Source organism: Chaetodon auriga, chromosome 8 (assembly GCF_051107435.1).
Source record: "Chaetodon auriga isolate fChaAug3 chromosome 8, fChaAug3.hap1, whole genome shotgun sequence".
NCBI classification, from domain to species: Eukaryota; Metazoa; Chordata; class Actinopteri; order Chaetodontiformes; family Chaetodontidae; genus Chaetodon; species Chaetodon auriga.
This window is the reverse complement of record NC_135081.1, coordinates 21,421,183-21,441,937: the sequence shown is the minus strand read 5'-3', so window position 1 is coordinate 21,441,937 and position 20,755 is coordinate 21,421,183. Positions and strand designations below refer to the sequence as shown.

The 20,755-nt window shown below is 43.3% G+C and overlaps 2 protein-coding genes across 5 annotated transcripts in view; both read right to left on the bottom strand.

Annotated features, from left to right (window-relative positions):
- Nucleotides 1–1,372, bottom strand: part of mtmr11 (myotubularin related protein 11) — a 31,463-nt gene extending 30,091 nt beyond the window's left edge. The window contains exon 1 of the mRNA XM_076736943.1: nt 855–1,372. Within this exon, the coding sequence (XP_076593058.1) occupies nt 855–911 (57 nt within the window). The 5' untranslated portion in view covers nt 912–1,372. The remainder of the gene's footprint in view (nt 1–854) is intronic.
- Nucleotides 1,373–7,218: 5,846 nt separating this feature from the next.
- otud7b (OTU deubiquitinase 7B) overlaps nt 7,219–20,755 on the bottom strand; it is a 30,765-nt gene continuing 17,228 nt past the window's right edge. The window contains exons 2-12 of one of the 4 annotated variants that reach the window (XM_076737225.1): nt 17,913–18,140; nt 17,076–17,246; nt 16,748–16,978; nt 15,752–15,853; nt 15,284–15,411; nt 13,652–13,758; nt 12,565–12,692; nt 11,846–11,995; nt 10,866–10,983; nt 9,882–9,960; nt 7,219–8,837 (exon numbers count right to left, since the gene is read on the bottom strand). In XM_076737225.1, the coding sequence (XP_076593340.1) occupies nt 7,347–8,837; nt 9,882–9,960; nt 10,866–10,983; nt 11,846–11,995; nt 12,565–12,692; nt 13,652–13,758; nt 15,284–15,411; nt 15,752–15,853; nt 16,748–16,978; nt 17,076–17,246; nt 17,913–17,997 (2,790 nt within the window). In that variant the 5' untranslated portion in view covers nt 17,998–18,140 and the 3' untranslated portion in view covers nt 7,219–7,346. The remainder of the gene's footprint in view (nt 8,838–9,881; nt 9,961–10,865; nt 10,984–11,845; nt 11,996–12,564; nt 12,693–13,651; nt 13,759–15,283; nt 15,412–15,751; nt 15,854–16,747; nt 16,979–17,075; nt 17,247–17,912; nt 18,141–20,755) is intronic. The other 3 variants (XM_076737226.1, XM_076737227.1, XM_076737228.1) reach the window with 3 other exon arrangements.

Below are 20,755 nucleotides of genomic sequence, written 5' to 3'. Positions count from 1 at the left end.
TGATCGTCTGCTCCGTTTGCCTTTGTGCACAACAACTTAATCCCATATGAGGCACACCCCCTGCCATGAGAAGTGATTAAGATTCACCACCACTTCACTGGCCTTTAATAAGGCATGCAGACCAAGACAGTGACATTATGTGCCCTTACAGTGATTATGCATCTCCCTGTGGTCCAGACAGAGGGAAGCAGCAGCAGCCCAGTGCTGCTTCATCCCCCCTCTGAAAGCTGCCAACAAGGCTTACATGAAACAGTCCACATTCACACTGCGAGCAGGCTCTCAGAGGGGTCTCTGAGGAGGGACTGCAGGTTTCTGATGCCGCCAGACTGCAAACTACCTGGATGTACATTTGTAGGTCTGCACGGTCAATGACGGCCGGTGTTTCCTGCATCATGACATAAACTGGCCTCTCTGGAGTTCAATCACATGAGGAGTGTTGATGAGTTACAGCACTGAGAAAGGCAACTTGGCTGAACTCAAACCTTCATCTGATTCAATTTCAAATCATAATTCAGCTTAAAACTACATAGCTTCATACTGAAGCTTTTGCCGAGTCCCAGAACAGAAAAGATGATGAAATTACGGGTTAAATGAAAAACGAAGATCTAGCTAAGCGCTGCATCTTCATAACACGAGCTTGGAAACTGACATCTGCTGTACAGGAGAGGAAAAAAAGCTTAACTGACATTATACTCACACTGGGTTTTTAATACCCCAATTATTACTCAGTCTGCAGTCATGTGATAGTATAAAACAGGCTAAAAACAAGTTAATGCTAATGCTGTTTGCTGACTTTCACTCAGCAAACAAAGCTAGTTAGCGTCAGTTAGCTAACTTAACGTGAACGACCTTACCTTGATATCAGGGAGCATTTGTCTCACTTTGAACGTGGTTTTAGATCCTGTCAACATCTTTGACGGCAGTTCAAGTCGGCTCAAATAGAAAAAACACGAGCGAAATGAAGCCGAATGACTGAAAAATAAATCAAATCTCTGTTACTAAAAGCTAGCGCTCGTCAGCGTTCTCCTCTTTCCATTTTTTTAGCCGAGAAAAAGCGTGAGAAAGAGGAGAGAAAGGGGTCCGGAGTGCAGTGGCGGCTAGCCTGTATCACCGGCTGCTACAACTGAGGTGTTCAGGGTGGACAAGCAAACTATTGACGCGCTTTTCATCGCTGTTCGCACTGACAGCATCCGTGTCCCGACCACGCAAACAACAACGAAAGCACACCCAGCCGGAGTCCAGCACCAGTCACTGGACTATTATTAACTGGTATTAGTCACTAACGGAGAGATGTGTTCACCGTAACTGCCTCTTTCCTACCCGCTGCGCTCTGTTTATCAGTCCTTCGCCATAGTGAAACACACTGTCACACAGCGAAGAAAACAGCCAAGTGCAGCAGAGGAGCTTCTTAAAGGGCCAGTGCGTCTGGACCTGCAGAGTCCACGGCTGACGGTCAGAGTCCACAGGAAGTTTTATTTTACTCACCAGAAGCTGAGCGCAGTGGGAGAGCCCAGTTTTCCCAGCTTTCAGTACGCCCCTTGAACTCAACACCACTTAACGGTGACTTTTACACAGTAGTGGAAGAAGCACCACAATAATACAACAATACACACAAAAAAAACACCTCATATGAGTAAACGTTCTGCACCCAAAACAAGCATCATGCACCAATAGAATAAAAAGGTAGTTATTTTGCAGCATTTATATAACTCTGAAAAGTCCCATTAATCTGCACAATGTTTTGAGTTCCTTTAATTCAAGCCTGTGCTTCATGATGTCCAAGCCTGTTTCTCTATCCTGCCCTTAGTTTTGCTTTTTATACATCTGTGTCTTTTCTTTACACACTACAAATCTGTTTTAAGTGGCTGTCCCATAAATTAGACTTTGTTCTCCAGTGGTTGTCGCCTACATGACCTGTTTGGCCCTGAATGACATCCAAGGAAACAACTTTTGTTGTGCACACAGTTCGCAAAATGAAAGATCCAGCTTTGCTTTTCACAGTGACTGCTCTGGCTTTGTATGCAGGAAACTTGCTGTTGAGGGTTTAAATTGAAGCGGTAGCTCAGCCAGTAAGCCAAAATCCATAAAACCATTCAACTCTTGACCTTCTAGTGTTTCAAGCCTGCAAAAATCCTCCCGAAAACAGAATAATCTTGCTAACTTACCAGCTACAGCCTCTTTTTGGTTAGCAGTACCTTTTTTTCTGATGCGTTAGCAGGTCTGCGTGGGGACCAGCTCCTCTCCTCTCTCATCCAAACTTGTGTGGAAAAAAACACCAATAACTCTCTTTCAGGAGGCCAATTCAGAAGATATTCCTCTCCAGGGAGAACAGAGAAAGTCTGAATAATCCTGAGCGACAGTCTGTCCTGCTGAACAGGTGGGGAGACGGCGTCCTTGTGAACTATAATAGAGAGAGGTCTGGATTTTTTACCACATGGGAAACTGTTCAATATTACATAAGGGTCTCCGATTTCTCTAATACATAAAACAGTCCCAGACACAGGACCTTGCATCATCTGAGCTGGAGTTATTCAACAATGTATAATGCAGCAAGGTTAGGCTAATACAGAATGACACAGATATTCACTATAATAATAATTTATGTGTGAGCTTTGTGTTTTATCTCTTCATTTTATTTCTATTCAACTGAAATGTTTCCAAGCTTTTATGTCTCTGCAGCTCCACTTTACTTAAAATGACGATAGTATGACTTTGTTTGATAGTCGAGGAAATTCTGCCTCCTCCTGCCCTACAGAGAGTTATGTAATAGAAACCCTGGAGCTGGTAGGGATTCAGTGCCTGGCTTAAGGACGCTTTGGCACAACACATGCTCTCTGGTGACTTTCTCCTGTTAGAGGACAGTCTCCCAGCACTGCCTGAAAAACCTCAAACAAACAGGCTCTAATAACTGGCTTCAGATATAAAGTGAATGTATTGTCATTTTTTTAATTAACTGTCAGTTCTTTCTAAGAATAACAAGTGTTCAAATTGCTCGTTCTGTCACACCAACAGTTAACAACTGAAGTATCTTAAAGATCAAGAACTTAGAGGCATCTAGTGGTGAGGTTGCAGATTGCAACCGACTGAGTACCCTCTGCCTCACCTTCCCCTACGGAGACCACTACAAACGCTCAAGGCCCTCATAGGAGCCGGTGTTTGGTTTGTCCCTTCTGGGCTACTGTAGAAACACGGTGGTGAAACATGGTGTACTCCATGGGAGAGGACCCACTCCCCCTGTAGACATAAAGAGCTCATTCTAAGGTGGCGAAAACACAACAATTCTTATTTTCAGGTTATTAGAAACTGATGACAACGTATTTATGAATATTAGATTCCATTTCTGCAAATAGATCTCCTTTAAATTCACTGTCACACAAGACAGTCAAATGCAGTAAATCTTCACAATTCAGAAGCTGGAACCAGGGAATATTTGCTTGAAAAATTACTAATCCATTCTCAATATAACTGCAGATAATTGTCAACACATTTTTTGCCAGCTGACGAATTTACTTTAGTGTATGAACTAAACTTAAATGTGTAAAACTAACAGATCTGTAGTGATGATCCAGAATGTTTTGTCATATTAAACACAGAAAAGAGCAGAATCACAGCACTCTTGAAATACAATGAGAATTTATTCAAACGGTGCAAAAAAATTAATAATTATAATAATAATAATAACCTAACATAAAATCTGATGTTCTTTCTATCCAGATTGCACTGTCACACAGCCTTAGGGCTCTCCTCTCAAAAAAAGCAAAACATTAAAACAATAAAAAAATGAAAACAGAGCAAAATACCAGGACAAATGAAACCAAGTTGAAATAATGCACAAATTTGGTAAAATGGATTGCCATTTACATGCAACAGTTCCAGTCCCATGCAACTCGAAGTATTCCATGTTAATGTCACCGATGATGAATCTTCTGTCCACACAGAAATTACAGTGTTGTACAATATATAAAAATATATCGGGTCAGCTGTGTCGCAAAACTAATTCTGAGCCATTTCACTTCTGGTTCGGAGGAAACGAGCTGGGTCAGCAAGAACATGTTATGGTCATGTTTTAGCATAGCACGGATTGGTGGTTGTAGAAAAAAAGTAAACAAAATTTACAAATCAAAAAAGCAACAAACAAACAAAAAAAGCCGGACTGCTAGACAATTAGCCATGTGAGAAAGAACATCCTAAAATGTCGCAACTAAACATTCCACAAGGAAACCTATTAAAAAATCTCACTATAAATATATATTCTTAAATGGTATCTTTGCTAGATCAGCATTGAGGAAATTAGTCTGCAATGAGCGAGCCTCGAGTGTGGAGAGGCCCGTCTGGGAGTCGCCTCCGACAGCCGAAACGTCACGTTAAGGTGAACACCAATTCTACCTCTTCTTACGAGCTTATCATCCAGACCTGTTTTAGTATCCAACAATATACATTCTTACCCTTTTAAATACACTGGAAAACTTTGGGCTTACAAAAATAACTTGGAACATATTTATACAACCTCTCACTGTATTTTTTATTTAAATACAAAAAAAGTATTTGTAGCCTGTAAAGTCTGATGTTTTACATGGTTCTGAGGCATCTGTTTCAATGCAGAAAATAAACTTTAAAAAATGGTTTTGTAAGCTAATTATCGCTTTGGAGGGCGGGAAAGCGAGTGTGCGCACATACATGTTTTTTTATGAACAGGCATCGCCTTCCCACAGTAAGGTAATACTTCATGGGCCTCGTCTGGATTAAAATGCGAGTGCATGGACACATGTCAACACATGCAAAAACACAGCAAATGCAAATGTTCTTTTTGGGAAATAGCATTGGGAAATAGTGTTTTATTGTCATTAAAACTCTTGTGTTACTTTAAATGCACAGCAAAAAGACTCCCTTCTTCTTGGACCAGCTTTTGCACATAGAAAATATTGTAATATAGTGTTAAATAGTGTTAAATTAGCACTACTGAAAATGATTCCCCAATATTTTGGTGATGTTTGTTTGCAGTTAAGAGTGTGGGTCTCCAGGATAAGCGCCAAACAGAGTTTTAAAGAAAAACAAGAGTGCCCTCAACTGGGCAAGGCAGTGAATTGCATACTAAATTGTGCTTTTCTGGACTTAATGCCAAAGAACAGATTCAATGAACAAAAAGTAGAGCAACTACAGTCACACAACCTCAAAAGAAACTCACCATGGCTTATCATAGGGGAAATAATAGCAAATTTAAGTAGTCATTTTGACATTAGTACAACTAAAACAGCCTTGAATTTCAAATTATAATAAAAACAGAACATCAATCTGTATCAACTAGTTGATATGCCTAATTGAAAAAAACAACATCATTATTTTAATAGCTTCAAGGTAATTTTCAAGAAATAATAAGAATTTGTTCCACGTTGGGGCAGTAGTAGTAGAAATGTTCGTCTTGCACAAACAGGATTGTGATGCCACGAGGACAAATGCTGAAAAAGGCAACTAGGAAACTTGAGTAAGATGGTGACGCTGGCACCAAAATGCTGTAGCTCTACATGAACTGAATCCTTTAGAGAAACCCCTCTGACCTGTGCCCCTGATTTCCCATCAACAATGGTGGCAGTGTCTGTAGAGATGAACAAGGGACAACAGTCAGGCCACTTCAAAAACAGTAAAAAGTTTCCTAAGTACGGACATCAGGAAAGTGCTTGAATTTGTGCAAAACGAGAAAACGCAACTGGATTTAGCAGGACGAATGCCAGAAATGAAGAAACCGCCTTCAGTAGAACCTCAGAATTTGCAGTGGACGACCAATGAGCATTAAGATGTCCTCTCAGCAAGGACAGCGTGAACGTATGACTTTGAAGTTTTGTTCAGGAGATTGTATGAAACATGTTTAACACTTGTCAACCGTCAGAGCGCAGAGGGTTTGTCGTTTCAAAACAGCGAGTTTCAGAATCAGAACCTGTTGCTCGAATTTGTCGGAACAACACGAACGCTATCGGGTATCGACGTCCAACAGACGCGCAGGCAGCTGTTTGCATCATGCTAACAGAAACTGGAGACAATCGGCACAACTGCAGACATCCTCACTGCGTTTAGTCACACGCTTAATCCAAACATGTGACATTTCAATAATTTAGCTTAGCAGCATGTTACGCACATGGCAGGTGTCTCCAAAATCTGTTATGCTGGATGTGACATTTTGACTGTGTAGTGCTGCACGCCTGGGTTGGCCACCATAATCAAATGCCTTTATACCAACAACTGTTACGGAGAGAGGAAGACCAAACTAAGAGAGAGAAACATTCCTACAAACATATGAAATACTCCAGATCAGGCTCTGGGGACAGTATTTTACGTAGTGCTATGTCGTCTTTCTACAATGCATGGTCATGTGACCGAATGCATTAACTCTTCAACAGGTTCACATCTTCAAAATCCAAATGATTGCTATATGAATTGGACAAAAACGTCATGTTTTTAGGAGATACCTGTTTTGCCAAAAGGATATTAGTAACAGTGCAGAACAGTTGCCTTCAATATCTGGACATTTATGTGTTTGCATTCTGGTAACATTAGCACCACAGCAGCCCACAGAACGCTTAATCATTAGCATTGCACGGTAGTTTCAGTTTGCATTACGCAAATGGTGACCGACAAAAAAGCAATTCGACGAGGATTAATTCTGCCGTTTCCCGAGGTACATATGACGCAAGCATCTAATAACAGTAGTGTAAAATCTGTATAACACTGAAATCACTCGAACCGGGTGTGACTTCAAAATGCGCAAACATCCCTTAATTAACCAATCCAAACATTGTCACAGACATCTCACATGTGGAGTGGAGACACTCTTTTCTGTTTGTGCTTGCATCTCTGTGTATGAAGTAGCATGAGTCTGACTGTGTGTACTGTCTGTCTGTTGATGAGCGTTATGTATAGTGCCTGGCATATACATTCTCTCCACTAGGAGGAGACAGTAGCAAGGCGTTAAATTCTGATAAAGGAGGAGAGCCTGCAGCTCACACACAGACACACACACACACACACACACGCACACACACACACACACGCACGCACACACACGCACACACACACACATAACGCCTGCATAAGAGCCACAGCAAAATGTAACAGAAGTGCAGTTAGATTATTCTATGGTCTAACATGTGACCCCAGCAGTCAGAAACCACCCTGTTTATTCTGTAGTCGAGTCGACTCTCTGCCACTTTCTGAGGTCTACACCAACAGGAAGTGACGCAGCTAAAAAAAAGGGAGGGAGCTGGTTGTGCCTTTCTCTTGTCCATTCAGAGGCTGATCCGAATACTGATACTGAAAAAGGCCACTCATCAAATTCAAGCCATAGCAAGGTCTACTCAGAACCGGTGGATGGCTGCTTCTGGCTCCCTCTTTTTCAGCTCTTCCCGGTAGCAGTAGGAGCAGTAGTTGCCCGTTTCAGGGTGTCCGTAGTAGGTGCAGCTGGGCGTCCGACAGCGGCTGGACTGCAGGTTGGCCAAACCACCGGCGCTGCCCAGTGAGTAGTGTCTGACTGGGGGTTGCCCGCTCCGAGAGTCTAAGTTGGAGCGCATGTCCCGAAAACCGTTGGTGTAGCTCCCACCAGGGGGTTCCGACCCCGGGTAGTCAGGTGGGTCGAACTCAGGGGGATATGAGGGCGCAAGACGAGAGGGGCTCAGGGAGACCGGGCCTTGTGAGTTATTGTACTGGGGGTGGGAGGGGCCCTGCGTTGTGGGGCAGTGCCGTGGGAGGGTGGCATAAGAGGGGAGGCCGGGGTAGGACGTCGCCGGGGAGCCCCCAGCTAGCTGGCGCCGAGCATCCACGTAGCCTTGCATATGAAGGTGCTGTGTGAGGGGTGCTGCAGCAGGAGGCTGGTCTATGAAGGAGGGCCGGGGGATGGGCACAACACCAGAGTACATAGAGGAGCTCAAAGGAGAAGACTTGAGTGGGTTGAAGGAAGTTGACGAGTTCTCTGACAGCTCCTCTTTAGCCTCATAAGGCCGATAGGTCAGTTCTGTCCCACCAACTGTCTCCTTCTTAGGTAGCTGGATGCCATTGGTGACGCCCTTCCTCTCTGCATCCCGACGCTGTTGTTCTTGCTCAGCCCGAAAGCGCTCCTCTGCGTCCGTGAGGTAGCGCTGGATCATCTCCTCCTGGAAGGGCTGCCGGTTGCTGGTAGTGAGAAGGCTGGCAAAGATGAACTTCCTCTCACCTTGCATGGCGGCTCGGAGGATGCCCAGGCTGACCTTGACATCAGCGCTGTACTTGTAGTTATCGCTCTCTGTGCTGCTGCCGCCACTGCTGCTCATGCTGCTCCCTGTTCCATTGAGACGCTCGCTACCTGAGGAGGGGGAGCCTTTCCCAGAATCCTCTGAGGTGTGGGCTGAAGGCGAGCCATCCTTGCTGCCCTTCCTCCCCCTGAATGAGCCCTTCTTCTTCTCCCCGCCCTCCTGCTTGACACCTCCAGCTCCAGCGTTCTTTCCTGTCATCAGTCCGCCCACATTTTTCTTCAGCTTGCTGCCCAGGCTCTTGCCAAAACTGCCGAGCTTATTGGCCACAGAGTCTGCCCTCTTTTTGTCTTTATCCTTGTCCTTCTCCTTCTTGGTTTTGTCCTTTCCCGCTGTTCCTGTTCCCACTGCTGCCGATCCACTGCTGGAGGAGCTAGATGAGGAAGAGGAGCTGTTCTTGGCCAAGGAGACACCTCCGTTAACTGCTGATCCTGTGGTTGTGTCTCCATTGCCATTGGAGCTGCTGCTGACTGACTCCTTGTCTGACTCTCCTGAGTCAGGAGGCGTGCGGGCATCCTCTCCTGCCGATGCTGTGGGAGACTCGGGCTGGGCCAGAGGAGCTTGCTGTGAAGACACAAAGCAGAAACACAAGCTAGTGGAAAAATACTGTACAAAAATGTACATCAGACCTCAATCTGCTGGCAAATGTACGGTGAAAAAGAAAACAGAAATATAATATTCATAATAAATGGAGAAAAAAGGAATGTCACATTCTGGTTCTAACAGTACAGGCCCCCTCAGGTATGGGGGAAAAATCAGCACAAGATACAGAGGGTGTGAAAAGAGTGAGTCATCGTGCTGTTTTTGCAGACCAACGCAGAAAAAAAAACAAATGACTCAGTTTTCAAATGCCTTTTCATATCCACAAACATGTTACAGAAGCTGTAAAATAAAGAATGCTGTATTTGGAAATGGCATGACCTACATGATGACGCAGTATTCTGATCTCAAACAAGAAGCAGTAACAGAACGGCCCATCTCTCAGCAATACTGACCAACCTCCCATTAAATTATGATTTTACTGATTTTAATACAAGGATTCCTATATTGCAACCAGCTGCTGCAGTTAAAGCATGAAACTGCTCTGAGCTTGGCCTTCCACGCTCCCTGATGTTAGCATGTGGAGCACAAGAGGACCTTTGTCACAGTGTTTGTGTGGAGTGACTTCACGATCTGAATGGCCCAGTGTAGCTTGTTTTTACATGCACTCTGTACAGCAGTCCTGGAACAGCTGGTGTGATGGAAAACAAAAAAAAATATTGTTCTTGTTTATAATGAGTGTGAAAAATTAACACTAACCACAAGTAGCTGTAATACTTTAAGTCTACCAACTGCTTTGGCATCTGTCTGATAATCACATTATGAGTTGGGGTTTCTTTTTTCATTCCCAAACTCAATTTGGCTGGTAAAATACTGAATGAGTCTTTGGAATCCTCAACCTGCCTTCACAGTCAGCTGAAAATATCATTCTTTTTATCGCTGCTTTATCTGGGCTGTCACTGCAAAACCAGGACATACAATAAAACTTCTGATGAATCCTGTTGTCTCAGCCTGGGCTTTATGAAGCTCCCTGCTGCAGAGGTGCAAACATGACTCTTTCATCTTTACCTCACAAGGCAGGGGCAGCCAGGTAACCGTCATGTAGCTGTGCAACATTTGGAGCTTGGCCTCCAAAGACAGAGCCACGCTGAGAGGAAGAGGGAGAGAGAGAAACAAGTCAAAGCTCAGCGAGGGAAGACTTTCTGCCGGAGCTCCAGTGTCGCTCTTTAGGAAACGTACATTTCTGCTGATGTTTCGGTAGCTGATGATGTTACTTCATGTTAAAATGTAACTCTCTTCTTCTGGCTGCTGGACAGTTTTGGACAAAGGTCATGAGCTGGATTCTGAACCACGGTGTCAGAGGTAAATGTGCAACCACAGAAAACAGATCCAAAAGAACCAAGAATCAACGCTCTTCCCCGGGATAACGCTAACGTTTGCTACCGTGATGTACCATATAATGTTGTTGCTCTTCTTTTAATGGAGACCTGTAATAAAAATGAATGAAAATTTATGTGCTGCGATTTAACAACAACTGGTAATTTGGCTCTGAATGGTACAGCGAACGGCAGATGCACTAAAAGCATCGTGCTGCTGTGCATTCTTATTCTGCATTAGCCTTTTAACTCAGTGACCTTTTCCAAACAATATCAACGGCCACTCAAGTAATGTTATCTCTGCCCTCCATTTCAGCTGAATAAGACACCCACGGTGTCATCAACTGACGTAAATAAAGGTGGAAGGCTATTTTTACCGAGCCACTATTTTGGCGCTCTTTCCCTGGTCCATTCATAGAAGGTATTTAGGGCTAATCTTATTGTCACCGCCACTGTCGCTAATCTGGAGTCAGGAGTCAATCCCTACGCTCGGCCCTGAAGGAGCAGTTGTCACTAAAGGCTTACACATGCAAGACAACATGTACCCACTCTCGCTTCTATCCGCTTCACCTGTGACCCTTCTGATAATTACATTATAAAAGGCACCTTATGAATACACCTGACAAACATGACTGCATGTTCATGTGTAGGAGATATTTTTAGAAGGAGAACATACCTCGCCAGCATCACGTTGTCTGTGTCATCCTTGCCCCACTCCCAATCTTTCCCAGGGTCCACAGCAAAGTGCAGAGGCAGCATTTTGTGCTCTGAGTCAGTGAGAGGGATCACAACTGCTGGTAGAGATTGGGGGGAAAAGAAGTATTCTTAGAAAAAAGATCAAATGTTTTAATCCGGCAGTCTGGATTGTCTGCAGACAGAAATACTTCTGACTGCAATCAAATCTTTCACTTTCTATTTTAACTTTTTTTTAGCTTGCTGGGTCTGACCAGTATTGTTGTTGGCTGGTCCAATCTGATATTTTTAGACCAGTAAACAATTCAATGTCTAACCAAAGTCTTGAATTTCAAGGACACACTTAGAATTTGTGCACAAACTTCAGTGTGAGCAAAAGGATTCTCCAAAAATCCACTCGTTTAAAAAGGTGAAAAACATAACAAACAGCATTTAGACCGACATAGTAATGGAATATATTACGTCATGAGAAAGTTGTATTTTTTAAATCCAATTCGGTTTCACTGAATTCAACTCTTGTTGAAATGCAACTTTATTAGTCGAGCTTTCGTGAAAGCTTCATCGTTCAGCTGTAACACTGGAAGGTGGTCACTTGCTGCTTGGTGCTGAGCTACAGAGATCACTGGATAGACTCAGACGCCCAGAGGCCATTAGTCACCATTCTTAAATAAGGCCTATATTACATAACAACTGACCCATCAAGCAAACGCACCGAGCTGTAAAGTGAGAAAGTGGCCACTAGTGCTAAGTACTCTCAGAATATTCCTGCTTTAGACGTTGCACACATTAATACATGAAAATTACTTGAGGACTTCTCAGAGGAATCAATGTAAAAGTGTTAAACCCATGATGGATGTGCTGTAATTCACTGCTTTAAAATGTCAACTGCTTACTAGGAGGCTGGAAAAAATAAAATAAATCAATACTGAGATGATAAAAAAGATGGATGACGCAGGGCATTACCTTGCTCTTTGGAGCTGTCTTTCTGCTCCATGGAGACCAGGGCGGAAAAGTGCGCCTGGTCGTACGCCAGGACCAGGGGCGAGCGATGGCACTTGGCAGCTGGCACTTCCAGTGGTAGGTATATGCCTCCGAACGGGATGGGAGCAAAGGCTGGGGAGGAATAACAAGGGCATTAAACATCAGAAAACACAACCTCAGCTCTCACCTCTATCAATAAATCAAACTAACCACTTCCTCACAGCTTTCTGCCGATTATCAGTGTTGTCATCTTTGATGTCAGTGGTATCAACACTGCAGTGTCTCATCAACATAAAGCAGATCAACAGCGACTATAATTATCAAAGTATTATGGTTGTTTGCTTCACTTCCCTCATAGGAGCGCTGTACGGCTGCTCTTCGTAAGGAAAAATGTTTGTGTGTATGTATGCTGGTCACAGAGCGTTTGGCAGCGGTTCTGATTGTTTGTTTTAACCTGCTTGAGATACAGATGGGTGTTTTTCACTTCATTAGGACGACTCAGGCAAGCCATCAGTCACTGGCAACTTAAAAGGTTTTCCTTCAAATACTTCCTCCTCATTGTCTAAATTTGTGAGTGTGTGGCATAAAGTTCTGCGCACGACAAGCCAAATTGATGTGAGATACAAAGAGGATGAAACACATGATGAAATCATGAAAAATATCAGGAAACATCAGTAACGCGAGGCTTGTGGCATATTCACCCTCTCCTCCAGAGTCCCTCAGCATGGTGTCAGCCACCACCACTATGGGTCGTCTGAGGACGTGAGCCAAGACAAACACATGAAACTCCTCCAGACTCTCATAAACTGGTTCATCGGAGGACTCCGCCCTGAAGACAACAACAACAACAACAACAACACGGCTGGTCACTTAACAGAAACACAAATGTTTGTACCGCTACAAGAACAGAGATAACCAAAGTTTCAAGTAGACTGCAAATGTTTAATTAATGGATTCCTTAAAAATGACGTATAATACCAACGAATTTTAGACTTTAAACATATGAAGGTAAGAATACTGAAAGACGACATTTAAGAAGGAACGCTGGCACAGGCCCTTCAGACCAGCAGCTGTTCAACTCCAGCATCATTTAATGCAGCAGTGTTGACGTTTCACATCACATCACAAACATACTGTTTGCACTACTGTTGTTCATGTTAACATTTGGTGATATCCATTACATTTTGTGCACTATTAGATATTTTCTACTGCTTTACTGAGCTATCTATCTTTTACTGTGTTATATATTTTCTACCATGCAATACTACAAAACCGCTGCGTTTTATTATCTATATCTTATGTGCAATCCAAAATGTTCCATTGTGAAACTATCCTTCACAAGGATAATATTATTTTCAGTTTTGTTTTTATATACGTGTGTGTGTGTGTGTGTGTGTGTGTGTGTGTGTGTAGTCGATTTCCATTCAGTATCCTTTTTATTATCTTTTGTTTTTTCTTTTTTCTAGCCCTCCTTTTTATTCTTGATGTCTGTAACGATTTCATTTCCACAGTGTGGGATCAATAAAGTTTTATCTCATCTTATCTTATCTTATTTAAAGTGGTTTTCCAGTCTCTAACCACATTAAAACTTTATGTGCTGTAGGGCATTGTGAGTGTATCTGACCAATTGAACTTGTGCCTGTTACAATAAATGGCAGATAGACTCTAAGGAGGACCAGCCACTCAGTTCTGATTGTGAGCGCAGTCGCTTGTTCATGAATAAAAACATGAGTGTGACTCAGTGCGCTTCGGGTTAACAGTCCCTGCATTGTCCGAGCCAGACCTTACCCGTTGGTGCCGTTGGTGCTGTAGTGTATTCTCGGCTCACTGGAGGCGAGCTTCAACAGTTCATTCCACTCTTTCTGCCACTCCTCCTCTGTGTACACCAGGCCAGACTGAGGAGAAAGGAAGGGCACACGCGCACATTTGCCATTTAGAGAGGGAGTGTCAAATGTCGCAAAAGCATGCACTGACGTTATGGCGTCTTAACACAAAGTTACATGCTGACAACTGAGGACAGAAATTTAACTGGAGCCTTTACAAATCCCCGCGTGTTGTTCACACTGTAACAACAGAACTCTCATCGCTATCATGTGTTTAGCCTCCATATATGGACAGAAGGAAACTGTTTATTAGTATTTTTCCTCAGAATCGAACGGGCCTGTTCACCGACAGTATATTCAGACACGACAGCTTCCCAATGAGGACACTGTCCTCTGCTGTTAGCTACTGTGCAGCTCCGCTAGAGCAATTTTGGCTTAAGTATTTGCTTAAAGACACCTCTGTGGTAGCTGCTGAAGAATGGGTGAACATTAGGCAGTCGTTTGTGTGGCATCCTCTCTGTAGGTGTCTGCACGCTGTCTGCAGCCACTTTGGAAAACATACTTAGAGTGCTGTTATGCTTGCTCTCATGGGGAGAAAGTTTCTGGAAAAAAGGCTCTAAAGATCCACTTCTTGCTTTTGTAGAACAGTGCAACTCCAAACCATCTCTTTCTGGGGTTTTGACAGAGTCTCAGTAACAGGTGGAGATACCAGCACTTACAGATTATATAATCAAACAATGGGATAATGACTAAACAATCTTAAAATCACTGTTTGCATTCCGTAATCAGCACGTTGTAATCAGCACGTTGTAATTAAGGGTAATTAAGTAATAACAAGTGAGTATCAACAGTTAAAGTCAATCAAATAACCAATGAAAAACAAGAGTAGGTGACAGTGAGCTAATGTTGCCTTTCTCAAATGAGGAAATTGTTGAGCGAGAAATGGAAATCAGTGTTAACTCCTGTGTATGCAGGATGTTTTGAAATTTCAATCCTGCCAAACCTGTAACGCAAACTTTTAGATTTGCTGTTGTTATAGCAGCTGCAGTGCTAACATGCAAACTCAGTGGCCACTTTATTAGGTACACCTGTACAATCTAATGCAATCAACACATCTGTTCTATCATAAAGTCTCTTTTATGATTCCTATTATTTTGAGTTTATTTTATTTTTTAGCAGCATCAGAGGGATGTTGATTCAATTAAATGTCATAACATTAAGGTCATAATTAGTGGTCATCTTGTAATGGACAGATGAGCAGAGTTTACGGCAGCCCAGTGTTGTCCTGCCTGTCGCTGCTGTGTTGTTTTCGGTTACCTCTGTGTTTTGAAAGAACTGGAATTGCATGGAACACAGAAAACCAATCAATGATAGCGAGCTGTGTGCATTTGACATCTGAAATGGTTTATTTCAGGCACGATCTGGCATACTGTAGGAAGCTTGAAATGGTCTTTACTTGTCCACTTCTCCCTGTATATATTCCCCATTTGGTCAAAGCTTCACAAGTTTCTCTATGCTTTAGAAAACCACTCCCCTCATACAGTCATCAAAGAGTTACAGAGATGACCCAGAGAAAAGTGCAGCCTCCATTACTGACCTCTTTGTTCTGCTGGGTCTGCTGCCACCTCCACCTGCGCTTCAGTGCCTCTCTCTCCAACCCGTGATCCATCAGCGCGTACAGAGACTTCCGCAGCATCAGGTCCCGGTCATGAAAACCCCACATACCTGCATTAGAAAACCAAAATGAAAATAAATAAACAAACAAAAAGCTCAATTTCTAAATATCTTTAAAAAGCAGAGGGTAAGCACATTAATATTACTTTCACATCTACCATCCAGGTGATGCCCAACAATGGCTTGAATAATGCCTGCACATTAGTCAGGACATAATTAATTTTCTGGGCTAGGGCTCCTGAGTGGGCCACAAAGGCTAAGTGAACGTGCACTGCAACACTGTAAAATGCAATTAGTGCTTAAACTAACAATGAAGCTCTCTTAATGAATGCTAATGGAGTGTGAACCTGTACAGTATTGGGGTCTTGTCTGAGAGGTCTGTGATACTCACCCAGCGAGGCTGCGTGTAACAGGCAATTTCCGTCTCCGCTCGTCGCCAGGGGAAGCAGACTCTGACAGTTTGAAACCACCTTCGTCCACCAGTTCAGTCGCCCTGTGGGCAAACAGGAAAGACTTAACTCACCTGTTTGCATTACAAATATGGCGCCGAATTAATCCAAAACAACTGCTGTAGTCATTTCCAAATGGAAAAAAGGTTTGGAAAATAAACATAGTGTGTCAAAACAAGATTTCTACGTTGGGAAATAGGAGGTCACACGACTCAGTATTAGTGTGAGTATAGAGTATTTTTATGTCAGCAGTCGTGTAATATGGTTTCCCTGAGCGAGTATCTTGTTTTGAACTTAAATATCTAATTACAGTATGAATGTGCAAAAGCCTCTTCGCTTTAAAAATCGATATGACTTGACTGTGACAACCAGCCTTTATCACAGCAGACGTTTTCACTTGTAGTAAAAAGCGCATGTTTCTAATAATAATAAAGGCTCAATTTTACAGTATTTAAGTATCCCAGTAAGCCGTGACAGTGTGACAGTGAGCCAGTCAAGACCCCGAAACTGAAACAGCTAAACGAAATCCAGCCATCATTAATTTTATTGCTTACACCCGTGCTGCTGCTTCCCTACTGCGCCGTGTCAAACCGTCGTCTGTGAAAAGGGCCTATGGGAAATTAAAATCTTAATTCCTCAAATTAATTTATGCTTGGCTGTGCATATCTTCATTTGGCTGTATTAAACAGCATGACTGATTGTGCAATGCTCAATTTTCTGTGTATAAACAGGATTATCAGTTAGGTGCTGAGGTTGTGATGTGATGCACTGCGTTTCAAAGCAGAAGTGAGAGAAGTCTGTGGTGTGTGATGAGTGCTCACTCACAGAGAAGACATGTGACGTCATGTGACAAGCAACAGCTCTTTTTTAAAAAAAAAAACAGCAACGCCTGCGGGTAAATCCTACATTCTTATGCGCTGGTGTTCAGTTCTTCTCACCGGCATGCTCCAGGGCCACCATCATCGACTGCTCAATGAGGTCCCTCTCGATGAAGCCACGGAAGTCGTCCCGGTACACGGTGAGGTCCGGTAGTTGGAAAGTGCACAGCGGCGTGTCCAGCAGCGGCTCGCTGCTGGTACCTCCAGTGCTTGAGACATGAGAGCGCGCCAGGGACACGATGGTTGAACTGGCGTGGGAGATGCCCCTCGACAGACGCTTTTCTGTAGCTGCTAAACGTCAATAGCACAAGATATGGAGAAAAGATGTCATACACAGCATGTATGGTATGTTTCTAAAAGCGAGCGTCTCACTTTCTGGTAGCCTCACCTTGCACCACCTCATCTTGGCGGTGGAGTATAGGCCGCCCTACCCTGGCCATCTCCTTTTCGGGAGGCAGATACGTCCTATCTTCTGCGAACGAATACGTCAGGTTCCCAGCATGCACCTGTCGTAGCTGCTCAAAGTCACTGAGGGCAGCAGTGAAATCCCAGTTCTTGCCTACAGACCGAGACAACGATAGGAACATCTGTTTGAGCCACCAGGTCCAGCGTGACAACCTGACTTTGGTGTCAATACGAGGAAATGACACAACTTTACCCAGTTTAAATATTTACCAAGTCAGTGCAACCTTAGGCTGTCTAAGCTTAAGCAAAGGCCAGTGGCACATCCCTTCGCCCGGGTAATGATCAGAATTTGGAGCACATCTCGGCTCGCTGGCTCGCTGCTGTTCACTGCATTGCATTACATTTTTAACACATATCCTTATCTGCAACTTGTGTTGCTGCTAGGCAACAGGGGCCCCGTTGACTCCTGCTACACCTTCCTTCTGTTAGTGTATGATAGCCTAATTAACAGTAACAAGCCAGAAGCACTGACTAGGACAGCAGTCAGTCTGGCTGCTGTTCGCAACATCACCCCCACACTCGCCCCCTTTTTCTTAGTTGAACTGTAATAAAAGACATCTACAAGTAAAACTGAGTGGAATACATTTGAAGACATAGCTGGTGTGATATGTTTGCTCTTATTGTAAATATTTATTGTGTGGTATGTTCACTTGACAGCGTGTCAATTACATCAAAAACATCATTCCACAGGAACAGCAGTGATGAAGACAATTAGAGAAATATTTACTTTTTCTCATGAAGCAGTATGAATACAACTCACCCTCCAGCAGATCTCTGGCCAATCCTGGTTCAGCTCCAGTGGAACGGACAAAGTCGGACAGGACTGCGTCCATATCCACGGTCATGTGATCATGAATTCACAAGTTTGCAGGTTGAGTCAGGTCAGAAAAAAACCAAACAAACACAGACTCTGCTCTCCCTGACAGGACAGCAAAGGAAGGGCTGAGGGGCTCCAGTCCTCTACCTTGTGCTACTTCACCAGCCACATCTGAAAGGAGAAGACAGAGAAAATGAGATTAAACCTGCAGGAATAAACTCATCAGGGTTTGGGGAAAGATTTACAACAGCTTACAAGAGATGAAAGGAGTGTTACAGCTTGAATATTTACAACAGTAAATGAGAGGCACGCTGACACAAAGGCTCAACCCCTTTTCAGATGGAGGCTGTTTGTCGTGGCCTGGTTGCTTTTGAACTTAACACCTTTGCAGTCACTTGTCCCACCCAAAACAACAGCTCTGTTAAACAGGTTTGACAAATGTTTGCTCACATGTGCCTTAAAAGTTGAATGACAACGCATGTAGGGAAGTGGCTCTTTTGATGTTTGTCATGTGGACAGCTTTACTTTGTGGTTTCACTCTTCATGCTGTCGAGTACTTTTTAACCATGCATTCAGAAAGGCTGCCAGGAGCCATCGCTTAAGTCAAGTCTGTTTCAAAATCTTGACTTGTGACCAATTCAACACCGCCTTCAGATATGACCTGTTGAATATGTAAACAGACAAGATTTTTTTCACCAGAGAGACAGATCTTCAAGACAGCACAAGAGAAAGCAAGCCATTTGTGTGAAGTGTTCAACAAAGAGCCGAGATGAAGTCAAATTTCACTTTAAATCAGCTGGAGATAATATCAGGAAAAGACAAAAAAACATTTCAAGAGTAAGTAAGTGAATGGACCTCAATGTGATATACATTTTAGAGTGACATCTTTTGAGCAGTGCGACAGGAGGAAACAGTATTCCTTCAAGGAGGCCCCTTTGAAATCAATTAGACAATTTGACTCTTCAAATTTCAATAGCAGATCCAAAGGACCCGCATCAGTTGGGCACTGAAGTCAATACAGAAACATTATCAAGACTGAGAGGATAAAAGAGTCAGCATCAATGGGCCATTGACACAAAGGATGCAGAGGGCAATCAATGCACAGCCAGACACAAGGCTCGACTCAAAGTAGCTCCAGCTAAAAAGATGTGCTTTGAGAGCCGAGCTAAAGCTAAAAGCTCTTATTTTACCAGGAAAGATATTCTGAGCGTACATACGCTTTCTCACCACATTCACACAGTTCCAGGCCTTGTTCTGCAACATTCACCCTCCCAAAGCACTTTGCTGGGTCAGTATAACGTGTAAATAAGTGTTTCAAACATCTGGTAAATGATAAACCTTGCTCATCAATGCAGGTCAAAAAACAAATGAAACCATTCACTTTCTGAACACTGAATACAAATCTCAGCTGGGTGTGCTGTTTTAACTCGACATTGTGACAATTATCATTAATCACTCGCATTAGTTAAGCAGATCTAAAGAATAATTTGTGCAGCCTTTTACATACCAACACAGTGACTCGCATCCAGCATGTAATCATGGATAATGACAACGTTCTATGGGTGTCTTCATGACAAAATTGCTGTGCACAATAGCAAAACCATCGAGTCATTACGCTGCCTTGAAGTTCAGAAACTGCCTAATCTAGTTTTGACTGACTTTTTTTTTTTATCTACCTACAGTCATCTATTCCCATCCGTCCCATGGCTCATCCACCACCCAATGTTCCTGCCTCATCTCTGACTCAGTGAACCCTTTTCCACTGCGCCTGATGAGTCACGAGTTTACTCTTCTTACACCTCTCCATCGTTCTCTCGCTTCACGCTCTCTCCCTGCCTCCCTCAGTTTCTCCATCATTATTACAGTAAAAGCCACAGAGGCTCGCAGGGGAGGAACAGACTTCAGTACAAAAGGCCTTTCTCAGCCAGCAGAGTATTTCGAGAGCGTTCCCTGCAAAGCAGGCATTCAGCAGCCTCCTCTGCAGGGTCTCCAAACATCCTTGCAGTTTGTCAATTCTGCGATATTCAGTTCTACGGATCGCATAAACAACAACTTGAGAAATGTGAGACTGAGGCCAGTTAACCATTTAAAAACACAGGGTCTAAAAGCAGACTTATAAAGCAGACTGCATCAAAAAAGGCCAGGGCCTGTGTTCTATTCAGCGTGTTGCTATAGGTACCAGTAAGAACATGTAATATGAACCAGTCAGGGAAGCCCGGGATGTTATACTCCTCTAAAGCAGAAAGTTATCAGGACAGATAACATTTTCTCACATCTAACAGGAGGACTGAGTCTGCCCTGCACTGCCTTGGTCTGTGGTACGCTGCACTGCAGTAAAAGCTGAGCCAGGATCAACTTTTGGATCAGACTGACCTGCATTTTTTTTTTTTTTGCCAGAGCCTACCGATGAACACCAGCGCAGTAAACCTATTTCAATGAATGAGGAGCTTTTTTAAAACAAAGCTATGGTCGTATTGTAGGATGATCTAAGAGGGTCAACAGGAGTCACTTGGCCTTCATGACCCTCACCGTGCGTGACCTGGGTTGGATGGCGGCTGGCTTTGGTGGACATGTGTAGGGGATGACAGATTATTAATATGAGGGGATGAGAGTTAAAGGTGACTGACATTTCAACATTTAACTCTCCCAACCAGCAGAACATGTGGCTGCAGAGGTTAAACTGTAACAAACCTTTTTAACAATTATTTTAATGAAATTTTCAACATTATAATGCTGCACAGTTTTTGTTTGGTCTTAATGTCTATTCCTTCTGTTTAAAGCTGGTA